At 35.9% G+C, this 17,818-nt stretch overlaps 2 protein-coding genes and 1 pseudogene across 2 annotated transcripts in view; all 3 read right to left on the bottom strand.

The window, feature by feature from the left end:
- Positions 1-3,789, bottom strand: part of LOC107674433 (Y+L amino acid transporter 2-like) — a 10,507-nt pseudogene extending 6,718 nt beyond the window's left edge.
- A 1,624-nt stretch (positions 3,790-5,413) lies between these two features.
- On the bottom strand, positions 5,414-10,841 carry LOC107674432 (receptor-interacting serine/threonine-protein kinase 2-like). The gene is made up of 11 exons (XM_016468404.1): positions 10,611-10,841; positions 10,124-10,277; positions 9,617-9,766; positions 9,366-9,502; positions 9,232-9,281; positions 8,987-9,127; positions 8,823-8,908; positions 8,197-8,265; positions 7,824-7,971; positions 7,550-7,723; positions 5,414-6,525 (listed from the first exon to the last, which is right to left on the bottom strand). Exons 1-11 carry the CDS (start codon positions 10,814-10,816, stop codon positions 6,221-6,223), a joined length of 1,620 nt encoding a protein of 539 aa, XP_016323890.1. The 5' UTR covers positions 10,817-10,841; the 3' UTR covers positions 5,414-6,220.
- Positions 10,842-14,844: 4,003 nt separating this feature from the next.
- The window catches only part of LOC107674437 (G-protein coupled receptor 56-like), a 33,564-nt gene continuing 30,590 nt past the window's right edge, over positions 14,845-17,818 (bottom strand). Inside the window, exons 6-10 of the mRNA XM_016468410.1 lie at positions 16,741-16,859; positions 16,362-16,621; positions 16,095-16,212; positions 15,737-16,011; positions 14,845-15,501 (exon numbers count right to left, since the gene is read on the bottom strand). Coding sequence (XP_016323896.1) covers positions 15,377-15,501; positions 15,737-16,011; positions 16,095-16,212; positions 16,362-16,621; positions 16,741-16,859 — 897 coding nt within the window. The 3' untranslated portion in view covers positions 14,845-15,376. The remainder of the gene's footprint in view (positions 15,502-15,736; positions 16,012-16,094; positions 16,213-16,361; positions 16,622-16,740; positions 16,860-17,818) is intronic.

Here is a 17,818-nt window from a genome sequence, read left to right on the forward strand (position 1 = left end):
GCAAAAGTTATGGCAATTACAGCCTGGCTTGTTGGTTCGATGATAAGCAGTGATGTCCATAGACGTATAAATGCTATGAAGCCTCCAAACGACTCCAGGATGTAGGCGTAGCTGGCGCCAGACTTAGTGATTGTCGTGCCGAGCTCGGCGTAACAGAGAGCACCCACTACTGAAAAGATGCCACCGATGGCCCAGATAACTAGAGACAGTCCGTAAGAGGCGCTATAGATCAGAACGCCCTTTGGCGATACAAATATGCCCGAGCCAATCATGTTCCCCACGATGAGGCTGACACCGTTCAGGAGAGAGATTTCCTTTTTGAGCTGCATGCTCTCTTTGGGTTTTGAAAGGGCTGCAGGACCCTCAGGCTGGCCGTTCAGCTTTCTGGATTCAGCGTCGCTCTCCATTCTGTCCACAGGTGTAAGTGGTGCCACTCAGAGACAGACAGGGTCCTTGTCGGCCTTATCCAACCTAACAGTGCAGAAAAACAAGAGTTATATAAGGAATAGCTGCTGCTTAAAAGGATTTTTTTGTCATGACAACTCTCGGAGGGACTGGCATGGTAATGTACATGACAATGTTAATGTGTTTTGTCTTGGCGGAATAGATCTGCTCCGCTGCTGCTGTTGCTGCTGCTGCAGCAGAGCAAGTACCGAGACTTGCTACTGCCAATACATCCATAACATGCTGCTGTGAGCATGTAAGAAATACTGCTGCTGCACATATAACATACTATATGAAATAACCCCCATATAGCATACATGAAGCACCCCATAGCAGATCTATACAGGTGGAGCTGGGGAAGGAGGAGGATTTCTGAAGCACGCTGCAACTCCTACAGCAAGCGCTAGCCAAGTATTTGAATGTTGAGCAGCGAGCTCATTGGCTGCTGATACAAAAAGAACCAATCAGCTGCGCCATATGATAATGATGTCATTATGTCAGATTGCGTTTGACCTATCAGACTGCGCCATCTCGAGTTTCATGCCAAAACTTTGGATTTCACCCCAAAATGAAAATGTTGTCATCATTTACTCACCCTCATGTCATTACAAATCTGTATGACTTTCTTTCTTTAGTGGAACACAAAAGAAGAAAATCTGAAAAATGTTTTGGTGTTTTTTTTTTGTCCATACAGTGAAAGTCAATGGGATAATGATGTTAAACTAACTAAATTGAAAAATCTTTTTTGTAACTGAAATAAAGCAAAAATAATAAACATAAATAAATATTAAATAAAAACTATAAATGGATAATAGAATAAATTATATACAACAAAAGACTAAAAAAGTTGAAGTATTAAAAGTCTACAATTAATGAACTAAAGCTAGGTAGAAATATTTTTAAAAACTAACAAAAAAGACAAAATTACTAAAAGTTAAACTAAAATTAAAATAATATATTAAATATATTAAAAATTAATTAAAATATATTAAAACATATATAAACACTAATTTATAAAAAATATATAAAAGCTAATTCAAAATATAAAAAAATACTATATTAGTATATAAATAAATTATTACTATAACACTACAAATGGGGTTCAGAGTTGTTTTGGACCACACTGACTCTCAGTGTATAGACAAAAAACGTTTTTCTAAGGAACATCCTTCAAAAAAAGAAAGAAAGCCATACAGGTTTGAAACAACATGAGGGCAACTAAAGATTTACAGGATATTCATTTTGGGACGAAATATTTGTGCATGTTTGATACTGCATGATAACACTGGGGATCATGCAATTACCCACACATAACTAAAAAGTCACATCCGGCCTCCAAAGTCTAGTTATGGTGTGAAGTCAGTACAGGCCAGTGTGATAAGTAAATTACGTATGTGCAAAATGTACTGATGCTAATTGACGAAAAGCTAGTGTGAAAATTGCATCATTGGGATTACGTAAACAAGTATTTCTTTGGTCAAACATTTCATAACCCCTCTCCCAATCAGAAGCTGAAAATTAAAAATGAAACCTATGCACTTAATCATGAGTTCAGTCAGGGTCTATATGGGTTTCTAAATGAGGGAAATCACACGTTTCACAATCCTGACTTGCTGTTTGTTGACCCTTTATAAATGATTAAGCATGACATGTCCACTGCTGCCACCTCTCTTATTGTGGATAGCACATTCCTCTGATTATTTGACTTGAACCACTCACTTTAACATTTATCCTTGTAAAACGCTCATTACATTAAGTGTGTCTGAAAACCAAAAGTCTTGTCTTTCAAATGGAGGGCAGATCATTTTAAATTAATATATAATATAGCATGTAATTGTTAAACAAGCACTGATTAAATTGTTCCCAAATTCTCCCCAGAGAGCTTTCCTTCCCTGATGCTTGTTTCCCATCCTAGATGATGTTTCCCACAACTGGAACATTCACAAAAACATCTGCACTCATGACACATCAGTATACAGTGGTAAAGGGCAGTCCACTATCGTTGCCTTGGGTCATTTTAGTTTTGACTTTGAATATTTAAATGGAAGTACAAACAATGTAGTGTGTGTTTGAACGTGTGCTGTTGAAGGGATCTTTTGGATGCAGCATTTTCCATGTTGCATCAGTGAGTGATAACACCCAGTGAACTGACTGTTCTGTTTGTCTGTCCTTACAGCCTCATTGTCATTCTAATTAAATATGGTGAATAAGGTCCATGACAATGACTGGTTTCATCACACCCTTTTAATATTGTTTGTTTGTTATTCTTTATTAAATTTTTTTATATGCACATATAATTAGGCTACTTATCATCTTGCACTATTCTCAAAAAAACTGTTCATTCACATAAAATTCGCTATCACTTATATATTTAGAAATCTAACTAGAAACTAAAGGGGAATAATAAAAATGTAAGAAACGAAAGCTGATTTACGTTAAAATCACTTAAAAACAACTACAACAACTTGGCACCCCGTGATCAAAACAAGTTCATATTTGGCAACCCTCTTTGTTACAATGAGACGCGCAGCAGTCGCGTTAAAGTAAAGAAAAGAAAGGTCGGGTTCTATACAAAATGAGAAATGTATCACATGTAATCGGCTGACACAAACATAAATAAATAAGTAAAACAGAACACAAGTGTCTGAAACTACACGACGACGTGTTACGAGACTTTAATGCTAAGGTTGTCCTCAAGCCTATCAGCTGTTCAACAAAAAAAAACCCATCAGCGCGTTTTAAACGCGTTGTTATGTAGTCTGCTCTAGTCTGTGGGTAAGAATTTGGAGCGATGGACTAATGAATATAGCTCTTATAAATCCATTGTTCATATAGTATATCTGGCATAGTGAATGATTGGAATAAACGTAAAGCATTTTGTAATCGATTGGATGATGATGAGAAGCAACATCCTGTTTTTCTAACATAACGTCAGAGCGCAGCAGAATATGAGACACGATCACTGCGTCATTTTAACAGATATTCTCCGCTCCGCGTTCAACATATTGAACACATTCAGTTCATACATTTATTAGAAAAACAAGAATTTAATAAATAGAATGGAATTATAACAGGATAGCTGTTCTCGCTGATTTAACACAAGTAGCAAAGTCCTTATTATTCTTCTTTAAACGTATCGTTAAAAACAGAAACATGTCCTTACCTTGTTGTGTCCTTCGTTTATCGTCTTTGTCTAACTGGTGACATTAGCAGACAGGGCAGCATCTTTAACTACAGCAAGAAGAACCCCGAAGCACGGAGGGCAAGCTGCCAGAAAGTCACGTGACACCGGTAAAATTCATGTCACGTGGGTTTATTTGCAAATCAGACAGACCAACCCGGGTTGTCAGCAGACCCATTCAGGTGTTGTCTTGCTGCCAGAAGCAACCCATTTAAAAGTAATGTTTTCGTGGTTATGTGTTTCAGTGGTTTCTGATTAACGCTGCTTCACACCTGATATGTTCAAAGTCAAGCGATTAACTTTAAAGTGAGGAATAGGGTTTTGTTGCAGAGAAAGGGATGAAAAGAATAAAAAGCATAAGGTATTTTATTATATATATATATATATATATATATATATATATATATATATATATGGCTTGTTTCCCATCCTAGAAGATGTTTCCCAGAACTGCAACATTCACAAAAACATCTGCACTCATGATACATCAGTATACAGTGGTAAAGGGCAGTCCACTATCGTTGCCTTGGGTCATTTTAGTTTTGACTTTGAATGAGATGAGCGACTTTTTTTGTGGGAACCTGCCTATCTTTTTATTGATGCTCTTGGTGCTTTTTTCTAAGTGTGCGCTTATCTGTTTGATACAGACTGATAGATGTGCAAGATAAGTTTAATCCATACAGATAAATATTTAAATGGAAGTACAAACAATGTAGTGTGTGTTCGAACGTGTGCTGTTGAAGGGATCTTTTGGATGCAGCATTTTCCATGTTGCATCAGTGAGTGATAACACCCAGTGAACTGACTGTTCTGTTTGTCTGTCCTTACAGCCTCATTGTCATTCTAATTAAATATGGTGAATAAGGTCCATGACAATGACTGGTTTCATCACACCCTTTTAATATTGTTTGTTTGTTATTCTTTATTAAATTTTTTTATATGCACATATAATTAGGCTACTTATCATCTTGCACTATTCTCAAAAAAACTTGCATTTATTTGATCAAAAATGCAGTAAAAAGTAATATTGTGAAATATTTTTACAATTTAATTTATTCCTGAGATGGCTCAATCTTTAAATATTATAAGACTTTACTGTCACTTTTGACCAATTTAATGCATCCTCGCTGAATAAAAGTATTATTGTCTATTAAAAAACAATTTCACTGATGTACTGTATTTGTTCCTACAGTACATAGGAACAAATATTTTAAGTCCTGCAACTGGTTACCAATTCTTTTAATAGCATTTTTACCTTCACTAGTTCATTTTTAATGGCCCTGCATTAATAATGGTGCAATTAAAAATACAAATAAAATGTTTTTTTTTTTCTTTTTATGAGCATGTAGCGTTATTTATAATAGCGTTCATATTTATAATAATTATAATGATATTTATAATTATCATTCTTAATAAATAAAAAAAAGTTCTCTACAATACATAAAACAATATATTCTCTACACTGCTGAAGCAACTTGAATTTTCAAGTCAAAGACATTTCACTTCTCACATTGCAATGTAAGTAAAGGCCCCTATAGCAAGGACCATTCATGTCCTTTAAAACTAACCAGTGTAAAGATCATCCATGCAATTAGACAGTCTGTGAGGAGGTATGTGGCATGGTATTGACCTGAGTAATACCAAGTAATAGCTGTTCTCCAAGAAGTGGCTCTTACGTAAGAGCTCAGTCAAACGCTGAAGGGACACATACTGTTAAACTGTGGTAAAGACAACATATTATATAACATAATTTAATGACATTTCTTATACCATGTTTATTTTGTCCATACATCTTTTTTTTTTTTTTGCTTTATACATGCCATGCTACAAACTGTACACAGGGAATAAAAAATAATGTCTTGTTGCAAGATACACTACAATCAGAAACTACTGAGTCTATTGTGCAACATGCACAATTGTAAGTCTTATAGATAAAAAAAATAAATAAAAACATGCATCCTTGGAAATGTGTAGTACACACAAGATTCATTTAGTTATAGTAAGAAATATTTGTAAGAAAAATATTTGATGAGTGAGTCTGTCAAATGAATATGATATAATAGGCTGTGAACTTCTCAGTCAACAGTTTCAGTATTAACAGAAGCTGTGCGTGAAAGCTGACAGCAAACACTGTTAAGTGAGCATGATTAAGAGAAACAGCCTCATCTTTCCTAAAAGTTCTTTTCAAAATAATCTGTTTCTGTGCTGTTGTCTTTTTTTCTCTCCACAAACAAAAGGAATGTTATCAAACCTGTAATTGCCCATTAATCTGAACATCATCATGTTCAAAGGTATTTGACTAATCCCTTCAGTTTGTGAACTGGCAAACAATCACATCGTCAGTACCCTTTATAATGTTAATTTGATTAGATTTTTAGATCCCAGACTAAAACTGCATTGCAGCATACCCTTCCAGAGAGTCTGACCTCTCTTCTTCTGTTATACAGCAGTCCAAACAAGAACACACTAGCCATCTCAACATATTAATGACACATTACAGTGCCATACAAATCTTATATCAATCTGATATCAATTGTTTAATGTGCAGTTATGGCATTTTGCCTTTGCATAACAGTAGCAGCATGCTGGCATAATTTAACCAGCCTGCCACCTATGGGTGGTCTGAGCATTTTCATTGGATACTAAACCTAAAGTTGTGGCCACCAAGATAGCAACATTTTCACCAAGGCAGGCACAGATATCAAGCAAACAGCGCGTGCGTGCGGTCAAGGTCAGGGCCGTAGTGATGATCTCATACGTCTCGCGGGTCACAGCCTGTCTGGCCCGCAACACGTCAAGTACGTTGTTGAGTCGCCCCTCAGTCATGCAGCGAACAATGGCCTCCCGTCTTTCTTGCAGAAGTTGGCAACAGCTCCTTCCCGCAGACAGTTGATATTTTACTAGAGAAAGAGGAAGGATTAGAGTATATGATGATGGTGTAACCATAGAGTTAGGAACTAACACAAAGATACTATTTATACATAATTTTTATATTGTTCTGTTATTATATGTGTGACCAAAGCAACTCAGATCAACCTAGGTTCAGACATTTTACAGCTGTTAATGATCTTCAGATACAAAACAAAGTGATTACAATTATAATTAATAGGTCATTATAATAAATGCATGATTAAATAAATAATAAATTCTGCAAATTTAGAAATAATGCACATACTTTGCTGATAAGTAAAATATATATTAAATATATACAAACGTTTGGGGTTTTCTATTCATCAAGGATGAATTGAATTAATCAAAATTGACAGTAAAGACATTTAAAATGTTACAAAAAAAATTATATTTCAAATTCATCAAAGAAACTTTAAAAAAAATTTTGATCAAGTAAATGCCAGCTTGGTAAGCAAAACATTAAAAACTCTTACCGACCCCAAACATTTAAATCATAGTGTATTTTTTGAAAAAAATTGCCTTGCCCTGTAGCCAGTTACTTCACTGGGACAGAACCTTCTATACTACTAGCATTTAAATGAACAAAACAAGACTAATTCTGAGAAAAACAAAAACCCTCTGGGGAGGAAACACACTGGACACAGATAAGGAATGAGTGGGGCAGTCATTCAGGAAGCGAGTGAGCACAGTCCCACAGAACTGCTTACTGCGCACATGTAAAGACCAAACACAAAGATCTGATACATTTGCTGTGTCCAGGTAGTTATGCCAACAGTATGTACACAATATGTACACAAAAGCTCCTCCAGATTTATTTAGCTAAAATACATCAGGCAATTGAGACTGTCAGAGAGCAGAGCTCTTCCAGATGGATTAAAGTGCGCAGCAATGGCATGTTTATGTTCTCGGCCCAAACTCATATGTTGGAAATGTGCAGGACAGGAATGGAGAAATTTAGAGGGATTCAAAAACTTATACTGTTAGGATATTTTGGAGACAGAACTAATTTCTCACCCTGGTTGCCAGCGTTGTTTTGTGGGTTACTCTGAAATATCACTGTAGGGGAAACACATGGGGACCTTAAAGATGTAGAGCTCCATCTCTGGGGAACTCCGGGACGTCCATTAATCTGAGCGAAACCATGATCACTGCAGGAGTTATTGGATTGGACTGAACTTTTGCCAGTATCTATAAAAGACATGAGCAGGGAAAAACATAATTATGAGACAATTTATTTAATAAAGTGATAAAGTGTATACAAAATACTATCAAATGAGAGCTCACTAACCCCTACAACATCCAATCTGAGGACAATGTCTTGTTGCTACTGGCAGAGGCGCCTTTACTTTTGCATTCGGTGAAAACACTGGCAGAGTTTCATTCTGGGGAATCACCTTGGAGTTCCAATTTTTTGTGGTACTTTTGTAATTATTGTCCTGTTGGTGGTAAAAGACAGTCAGCTGTCAGAATCCGAAAACTTTAAGAAGTGTTATATTTAAACGTTATTTATTATGCACACACACACATACACAACACAAAATACAGCATTGGACTGAGTTCTTGCTTAATAATACTAACATTATGATGATATAAAAATGAGAGAACAATTCAACACAAAATCAAGTAAAACCTGTTCAAAATAAATGCACCAGCTGTCCTACCTCTAGGTTATGTAGCTCAATACGCAACTCCCAGGATGAGCGCATTTTACAGCTCAGTAGCCTCCTCTCCTGATGAAACAGACACACACAAATACACAATCAGTCAGCAGTCAAATTCTTCACATCTGTATTAAAATGAATTTCAATTCATACAGGAAAAAATCAACATGATGTGGAGTCCACGATCACTAGTGAAAATGTTACTACTTTGATTTTTTTATTATAAAATGTATAATCAAATGTTGATTTGAAAAATTAATAGTATTGGTATTAGGATTGTCTTCATTTTGCTTTAATGAAAGCAGCATTCGAGCTGCATGAACTTCACAAGTTTGTGTAAAACCTGACAATCTAAGAATGATTTGATCCAAAGAGCATCTTGTTCTTCAGTGGAAGAAGGAATATCTGACCTTTTGAACAGTTTATATAATATCATTATTGGATTACTGACCAGAAAATCTTAAATGTTTATTTTTCTTCTTAACTTTTACTTTTACGTTTTAAATGTTTCATTACTATCCAGTTTTTAATGAAAGAAATCCTAGATTTGTAGAGTGACTTTGGACCCCACTTAATAAAATAGCCAGTACAACTATTATTCAGCTTATTAATCATTAGACAAGTACCTTGCATGTTTTCAGATGAAGAACAGCTTCGGTGAAAGTCTGTGGATCAAACAATGCCAAAGTTGTCCTTAGAACCACTGCACACTCTGCGTGAGCAGAACATAATTAGTGATCAAGTAATATTGGATTACATCTCTAAGATCCATAAAAATTCCATAACTAACCCTCAGCTGATGGTCGTTTTTGAGGATCACTGTTCAAGCATCTAATGATGAGCTGGGTGAGGGCATGGCTTTGAGGTGTCATTGGTGGCAGAAGGTCAACCTCCAAACCAAGCTCCAATTTGGTCTGAAGCTGATCAATACCTGTAAGAAAACTGTTGTCTTTAGGCAAATGGAAGAATGAAAAATCCTTCTCACTGAATAAGACAATTAGGTTACACTGATACATGGTGGAAGAGATAACATACCTTCACATGGACGCTTTCTATTCAACGTTTCCCACAGAAGAACCCCAAAACTGGAAAATCATAAAAAAAAACCCTCAACAATTCCACTCTAATATACATGAAACACTCTAAAATGTTGAGATAATGCACCTCACCTATATATGTCAGCCTCTACAGAAGGAACAGCACCTTGAATGACTTCAGGTGACACATAGGCCAGATCTCTGTAACATGGTCCACGGCCATCAGAGGTGCTCAAGTGCATGTCTATCTCTTGACCCCAGTCACACAACTACAATGCAACACACATTTGAAAAGTTAGTCAAAATTAAAGTAAAAATTAGTAAAGCAACAGCACAAAAATCATGTTTCTATTTTAAGGGAATTTATTTATTTTTGCCAATACCTTGGCACAGTACTGTGGGTCGAGAAGAACATTAGTGGCTTTCAGGGCTCCATGAGGCAGAGGAATGGCATGGAGATAAGCTAAACCTTTAGAAACGTCCAAAAGGATCCGAAGACAAAGAGCCATTGAAAGCTCTGGAAACATGTCTGCCTAATGACAGCAAAAAATATATGTCACTTTCAGTTGTAGCCGCCTATTAAATAAGAATGCACAGACATTTCCTGAAAGTAGGAGTTATATTACTGATGACACAAGAGCTAAATGATAATGCATGTATTGGAATGCTATTCATTGGTTGGCACTATTTTAAGTGCCTAGGGGATTTCCAGTTTCTCACTGTCAGAAAAGTCAACACCATCTTCTAAAAACAAACATATGCACTTCCTGTTTTAGATAACAGGCTCATCAGGTATGTTAACACATCTGTCTTGGACTCATTAAATCATCTTTTTAAATTAAGCATTTTATTTATTGAAGTTGTATATTTTTAACTAAGTTTATGCTTACCTCATGCAGTAGTGAATCTAGAGATCCTTCAGTCATCCAGTCCCACACCAGCCCAACCAGAGTGTGAGTTGTGTACACACCCAATGGGACTAAAACTTGCTCAGAACACACCTGACCCAGTATTCCTTCTTTCTTTAACCTGTCAATCCATTTACTGATACCACACACACACACAGCACTCAAATTTTGTTTTCCATTGTTTGCTGTGGAAATACCCTATACATTGCACAATGTTTGTACATAGATTTTACTCCACAAAACATTGCAATATTTAATAGAGTTTAGTTTGATTGTTTATTAGTATTAACATTAACATATTTTTAACGTTTTATAATTATTAATTAGTAATCTGGTACTAATTAATCAATATTATTTAGTAAATATTCAATGTATTAGACCTATATATGAATATCTACTATGCAAAGCGCAACAAATAAACGTGCAAAACTGATTAGTCGCATATATGATGAGTGAAAATGCCGTTTACCTATCCTTGATTAACTTGACAGCCACTTTGCGTCCTGTCCTCCCGAAATGTCCTCGCAAACACGCACCTACACTCGTTCGGACCAAAACTACATCGCGCAAGTCTTTCTCTTCAATCATCTGCAGATGACCGGCCTGAGCCATTCCTCTGGACCCAGTCGATTTCAGCCCCGCTGGGATGCTGAGAGACTGCTCGACTAGATTCATTTGCTGTCACGAATTGAAAATGAAAGGAATCAAGGTCCCGGCCCCATATCGCGTGCTCATGACACGTCACTTGTTTATGTCGCATCCTATTGGCTGTTGAGGTCACAGAAATCCCCGGCTATTTTTAACAAAGTCACGTAGTCTTGAAACACAATTGCAATTTAACTAATAATTGATTCACCTGGGCCTGAGAGAGGGTAACACGTTAAGTTTAAGACTTACAGACAGATTACAGTGTGATATGCCAAAAAAGTGATAGCTTGCTTGCTGATCTCACTGCTAATCTTTTTTCTCCCATGCACATAAAGAAAAACATAAATCTCAAATATATGCGAAATATATGTTGTAAACAGTGAAGCTGAATGAAATATATTTTTGGCAAGAAAACTAAATCAGGGTCATCTAAGGGTGTGGTTTATGGAGTCATTTAACATCTTCACAATGAAGATTGTCACTTGTTTTTGAGAATTCCTCACTTCCTTTTTTTTTTTTTTTACCTTACCTCATTTCTCCTGAAAGTAATGACTTCATGATGAATAACATCATACTAGCTTACCTATACAAAATAGCTATAAAAGGAAGACAATAAGGCAGGGGAGTGGAAATACACAGGCTACAGTTATTAATTATTAACCACTCAGCACACATTTATTGACATTTTTAGTAGCATATACATTGTTTGTGTCTATTGCCTCTAGTCATAACGGTATTATAACGGTATCAACGGAAAACATATGCTGCTTCAACAGATGTGGGTGTGTGAGCTCATCAGTGTGACTCCATCTTTCTCAACAATAAAAGCAATTTCCTCTTTTTCTCAGATGTCTGCCGAAATTGCAAAAAGAGGTGTCTGCCACACACTTGGGGTTTTCTTTGCAAGGCTAAAGTTTATAATGAAGTCTTACACCATTTGCTGATCATGTTCAACGTGACAAGTGAATGGGAAGTGATATTTCTATCTTACAGAAAAGGGGATGTCCATACTGACAGAACTTACAATAGAAACTAGAATCTTGTGAGTCATTTATTGGTTTATCACTTTCACACTCTGTTATCTCAGAACAAAAAACTATTGTCACTTTACTGTTAACTTATTACTGTAACTGTTTATTCTACATTATTGTACATGAGCAAAAATGTAAAAAGAGGCATTTAGAATTTCTAACGATAAACCAAATTAAATATAGATAACAGAGGTAAACAGACACTGACAATGATTCATGTTGTTGAGCTAGTGTAACCGATCTGATAAAACTATAGTCGATACATTGATTTTTTATCCAAAAGTGATTAACATTTATCATTACCTGAGCAATACATTTGATTTGAATGGCTTCTGAAAAATAAAAAAAAAGATTAAAGGCATGAAATTCATTACAAATGCAATCAATTTGAACATTTCCGCGCTACTTGATGGAAGATTTCTAGTCTTGTTCCCTTTGTCTAGTTTCCTAGTCTTGCCATCAACCCGCACTTATTAAACTGAACAAATAACTTAATTTTATATATCAAAAAATTAAGTTATGTGACACATCTAGATTCTAGCAATTGCACACTTCTCAGTATTCGTCTTCTCTGTGTGTAAGTGAGTACTCCACTCAAGAGTCAGTAAAACCCTTTTTATGCAACTTTCCACAGAGGAGCTGCAACACAGTGAACAAGTTGTAAACAAGGAGTTTAAATTAAAATCAAGCTGAACAAAGGGGAACTTTAACGCAATACCCATTATGTTAATATTTTCCATAGAACATCAGAATATGATACAGGGTACATTCCCAGGCTATACCACAAAGACAACAGAACATTCAAGCAGATCATCATAGCATTTTTTTTTTGTTTGTTTAAAGTTATTTAAAAAAAAAAATACCGCATTAAATCAAGACTAGGCTATAAGAACATTTCCAATGCAATCAATCAATGTAAGGTGGATTAAAGACTCAGCAATTTATGTTGTATTTTATGTATAATAGCCTAATTGTTACATTATTGTGTATTGGTTATGTTTATATTATATGTTCTATTTAATGTCATACCAAAAGTACCATATTATATGACGTTTACTTGTTGGAGCAGTCGGTTCCGGGTAGTACATTTTTGACATTTCTCGGTTCTGCACGGGCTCGGGTCCAACTTTCAAAATAATAGACGGGTCCGGGTCGGTTCAGTGTAGCACATTTACGGGTCTCTTCGGGTTCGGGTACGAATATTTGGACCCGTGTAGACCTCTAGTTCCCGCCAGACGTGGTCCTGAGACTGCAGCTCCAAACACCTCCCACCAGCGGTCGCCTCTCTCACCCCAATGATCATTTTTAATATTCTGATTCACAACTAATTAGTTAATATTCTTGTCAAGAAAATACATTTTCAATCATAGGCTATGTAGCCTTGGATAAATGCAAATATGGATGGAACAGCCTGCTAGAGATCAAAACATGCTCTAATAATTGTTTTTTTTAAATTGGAACATTGTAAAGTATATTCTTTTCTGATTTTTCTTCAAATGTAAAATGTGAATGTTTATGTTTTTTCTATTTTATTATATGTTATGTTTATATTATATGTTCTATTTAATGTCATACCAAAAGTACCATATTATATGACGTTTACTTGTTGGAGCAGTCGGTTCCGGGTAGTACATTTTTGACATTTCTCGGTTCTGCACGGGCTCGGGTCCAACTTTCAAAATAATAGACGGGTCCGGGTCGGTTCAGTGTAGCACATTTACGGGTCTCTTCGGGTTCGGGTACGAATATTTGGACCCGTGTAGACCTCTAGTTCCCGCCAGACGTGGTCCTGAGACTGCAGCTCCAAACACCTCCCACCAGCGGTCGCCTCTCTCACCCCAATGATCATTTTTAATATTCTGATTCACAACTAATTAGTTAATATTCTTGTTTTATAGGCTACAGTTCTAAGTGGTTTAGTTTGTTTGATGGTAATTAATGATTTCTGTTGTTTAGGGAAGAGTGGGGGAAAGCCCCCACCCCCACTGTTTTTCCCAAAATAACAACTAGATAAAGTCACGATACATTTATGGACTACGTTGAGATGAGAGATTAAGTATTCACCATGAAGCTTACATTGGTGATGTACCTGAGAGAAAACGGATTTCACAGTAAGTGATGTAGTTTCCAGCAGTAAGAAAGCTTGTTATTTTGCAGAACATCACATTTATATGATATGAGAATAGTGAGGCCTGTAGATAGGGAGTAGGCTACGTGTTATTTAAGAGAAATATAACTATATTTTCAGAACCTGTGGGGCAAAACGCCCCCTTAAATTAAAAATAATAATAATAATTTTTGTTAAAAATCTAATAACATAAAAACATTACATTTTTCATTCTTGGTTTATAATTTATGTCATTGTTACTAGAAGTATGGCAACTATTCTGGACGCATATTTTTTGTTTCACAGAAAGAAAGAATAAATGACAGTCCCTTAAGGCGTTTTCCCTCACTCTACCCTATCATCCCTTGGGTTTTAAATAGAAAATGTTGCCTGGGTTTTTACTTTACTTCTCTACATATGTCCTCTTTCAGTGTCTCTATTAATTCTCTTCAATTATTTTCTCTTTTTAATGGATCAAACAAATAAAATGTCTTCTTATTTTGATTAAATGTTTTTATGAATAAATAGCATGCTCAAAAAGATGTTTCTAAACAGTAACTAATAATATTCAATTATTTTCTCATTTTAATGGATCAAATTTTAATGTAGGCTATTTAAAAAAAAAAGCAGAACCCCTTTTGGTGCTAAAGTGCTATATTAAACTTTTATGATGCTATAAATACCGTTTATTTAAATTAGTATTATGTTGGGGTTTTACCCATCTTTCTGCCTGGTTGCATAAAATATGTCCAATTTAACATGCTTAAAAATGTGGAAAACCAAATGATGAAAAAAAAATCACCAAACACCAATAATATTGATTTTATATATTCTATATTATAATATTACAACAGAAATACAATTTCACAAATACTTAAAACAAAACACAAAGTTTGTGCTTTACTCTATTTCATTACAAAACTAACAACGAACAAAAGTGCAACTTGCTTCTGACAGAACTAATAAACAGTTCTGAGCTCATTTACCTTGATCCTAAAAATACATGAGGAATGCACTTTTTTTTGGTGGCAGTTTTAACTTGCAACTTTTCTCACACAATTGAACTTTTTAACCAAAAAATGAAATTATTTTTTATTCATCATTAAAAGTGATTTGCTAGAACTCCTATTCACATCTCACAATGAATACAGCAATTTTACACAGTAATAAAAAAGCTAAAGTGCAAGGCTGAAACAAACTATCATACTCATACTAAGAATATGAATACAGAAATACAGCTTATGACAGGTGAAGCATTTATGCTTATCTACCCGAAGCTCTGCATGTGACCCAATATCAATGCAATGTCACCTGAGGAACATTCAACACCCTGACCAGCAGGATGAGAAAGGATCTTTACAAATGCCCTTTGTGAATAATCTTTTATGGTAACATCTCTGAAAGAAGTGAAATTTGGCAGAAAGACACTGTTTGAGCATCACCAGGGTTTTAACTCTTCTCATGAGTCTGTAACATATGCTGTTTTGAAGATCCAGAACTGCTCCCATCTGAAATGGACCTATCTTTCTTTTTCATCCGTTCAAGAGCATAGTATCGCAGCATGAGAAAAAATCCTGTTGGGAACACAAGGAAATGGAATATCATGCCAATTTTATACAACAGAATGGAAGCCAATGAGTTAAATTTAAGATGTCTGAAGCAAACATGTAATGATAAGAAAAGGAAACAAGTTTCAGGGCAGTTTTATTTTTATATGGCGCTACAGGAACTCCGCTTATGTTGACACAATAGCCTAGCCTCGATGTGACCTTGTGTATTTTGTGATAGTGCATTCAAGAAAAACCTTACCTTGTAAACTATTGATAATGCAGAAGAGGAAGAGAATGGTCTCTGACATAGGACCAAAATCCAGGAAACCAAGGCCCCACGTCGTGCCAAACAGACAGGTGAGACCCCAGATACTGAGAAAAGCCACATGAATCTTCTTCCAGTCAGGCCGGTTGTGGATCTCCCTCACCACAAGGAAAAGCATGACTGCACCAGAGCTCACCACAACAGCTAGTAAGCCAACATTTATGATGTAATGAGCCAATAGGCTGTTGTCATTCGCCAACATCCAGCACCTGGATAAGCAGGGCAAAGTTTTTTAAAAAATTTTTGTATACTGTTCTATCTAATAGTAAGTACTGTAAATATGTCTCCTTACATGCGGTAAGGATTGTTGACATCATCACTTGGTACAATCATCCTTTCGCCATAAATATCCACGTCAACTCCAAGCCACTCTATCAAGAGCAGTATACTGACTAGCAGAACCGGGAGACCTGAAATTGGAAAGAAAAACATTGTCATCAAAACATGAAGTTATTAATTATAATGTTTATATTCATTAAATACTCTTCTGCTTGTTTTATAACGTTATTTTTTATAACTTTAACTATTAAAATAAATACATAATCATGTTTTCACTTACCAAAGCCTACCAAGTAAAATATCCATGTCGGGAGAGTTGAGTTGAACACCTTGCGGATCAGCAAGAATGTGTGAAACACTTCCATGGCCATCCAGCAGAGGGTGCTGAGCAGCGCATAATGCAGAAGGGATCCTGTTATCTTACAAACAATTTCATTTCCTACATTGGCCAGTGTACCAGTAAGAATGAAGAATAAGCACAGAAGAAATATTGCCACTACTAGACCACGGTGAACCAGTGAGATCTGGGTTTTCTTCCCTCTTTTGGAATACAGAGACAAACAGACAAAAAAAACAGGATGAGATTCACAATAGAATTTTCACTGAGAAAGCATTTTTTGTGATGGTGTTGAATTTCAAGCCACTGAAGTCACAGTTACCTGCGTTTACAGAGCCAATAGAAGAGAACCAAACAGCTAACTAAGGACACGGCACAGCCCACAGCGGTAATGAACGTCAGAGCCTGTAGATGGCGAACTGTAGTCTTCTGTTCCACTTGCTGAAGCAATGAAGAAAAAGAGACGGTATGTATCACCAAAGCTGCTTTAAAGGTCCCATATTTTACACCTTTCTGGAGTTTTATCTTAGGTTTTGATGTCCTTAAGAATATATATTTGCAGTATAAGTACCAAAAACCATCTCAATATATTTTTACAGCTCCTTTCTCAGGAGCTCTGCTGAGAACAGGTCGATTTTGGCCTGTCTAATTAATATTCATGAGCCTCTCTTCTGATTGGCCTGTGTTACATAGCACCTAGGCCTCAGTTATCATGAAAAAAAGCCAGGAAATTTCTGTTTTGACAATATGGGACCTTTAAGGAAAGCCTCAAAGGTTAGCAAAAAAGAGCATAACTCTGGAAAAGGGACCAGATGGCACTTTTTTAATGGATGTCAAAGTTGGAGAGGTTTCACTATGCTACATAACCTGCTTTTGTAGGAAAACAGCTTATCGGTTAATGAATCGACAACCTATTGGCTAATCTTCAACATGTTTGCCATTAAACATTGATTTTGGATTGCTCTAATTTTGGAGTTAACACCAAATGCTGTTTTCTAAAAGCAGTCACTGACTATTTTGCAACAGGTAGCATTCAGTTAACAGCACTTCTCATTCATTTCCATGGTCTCCGCAAACAGTGACTGACTATCGCGCAAATCAGAATACAGAAATTCTATAAAGGCTGTGATGTGATTGGTTATTAAGGCACACATGATCCAAGTTGGCCTTTGCGCTTTCTCCAATGATAAAGTCATGAAACTTGCTTGGTATCTCCCAATAATAAGACCATCTCTGGTATCATTATATTTCTATGGTGGGATTTCTTAAAGTCCCCCTGTGGTGAAAATCAAGTTTTTTTATGTTGTTTATTTGTCTGTGTTGTTTTTAATATGCTTTTAGACAAACCATGTGCCAATCCATTTATCAACACCATTGCTGAGTATTTTCTCCTTAAAACT

The sequence above is a fragment of the Sinocyclocheilus anshuiensis genome, unplaced genomic scaffold (genome assembly GCF_001515605.1).
Source record: "Sinocyclocheilus anshuiensis isolate Anshui unplaced genomic scaffold, SAMN03320099.WGS_v1.1 scaffold1037, whole genome shotgun sequence".
Taxonomy (NCBI): Eukaryota; Metazoa; Chordata; class Actinopteri; order Cypriniformes; family Cyprinidae; genus Sinocyclocheilus; species Sinocyclocheilus anshuiensis.

What these genes read in the sequence shown, in the direction of transcription:
- LOC107674432 (XM_016468404.1), bottom strand. Translation starts at nt 10,816, where the DNA reads ATGAATCTAGTCGAGCAGTCTCTCAGCATCCCAGCGGGGCTGAAATCG. An exon ending in ACCCACAGTACTGTGCCAAG is followed by an intron (nt 9,503 to 9,616) that starts GTATTGGCAAAA and finishes GTTGCATTGTAG; the next exon opens with TTGTGTGACTGGGGTCAAGA. An exon ending in AAACAACGCTGGCAACCAGG is followed by an intron (nt 6,526 to 7,549) that starts GTGAGAAATTAG and finishes CTCTTTCTCTAG; the next exon opens with TAAAATATCAACTGTCTGCG.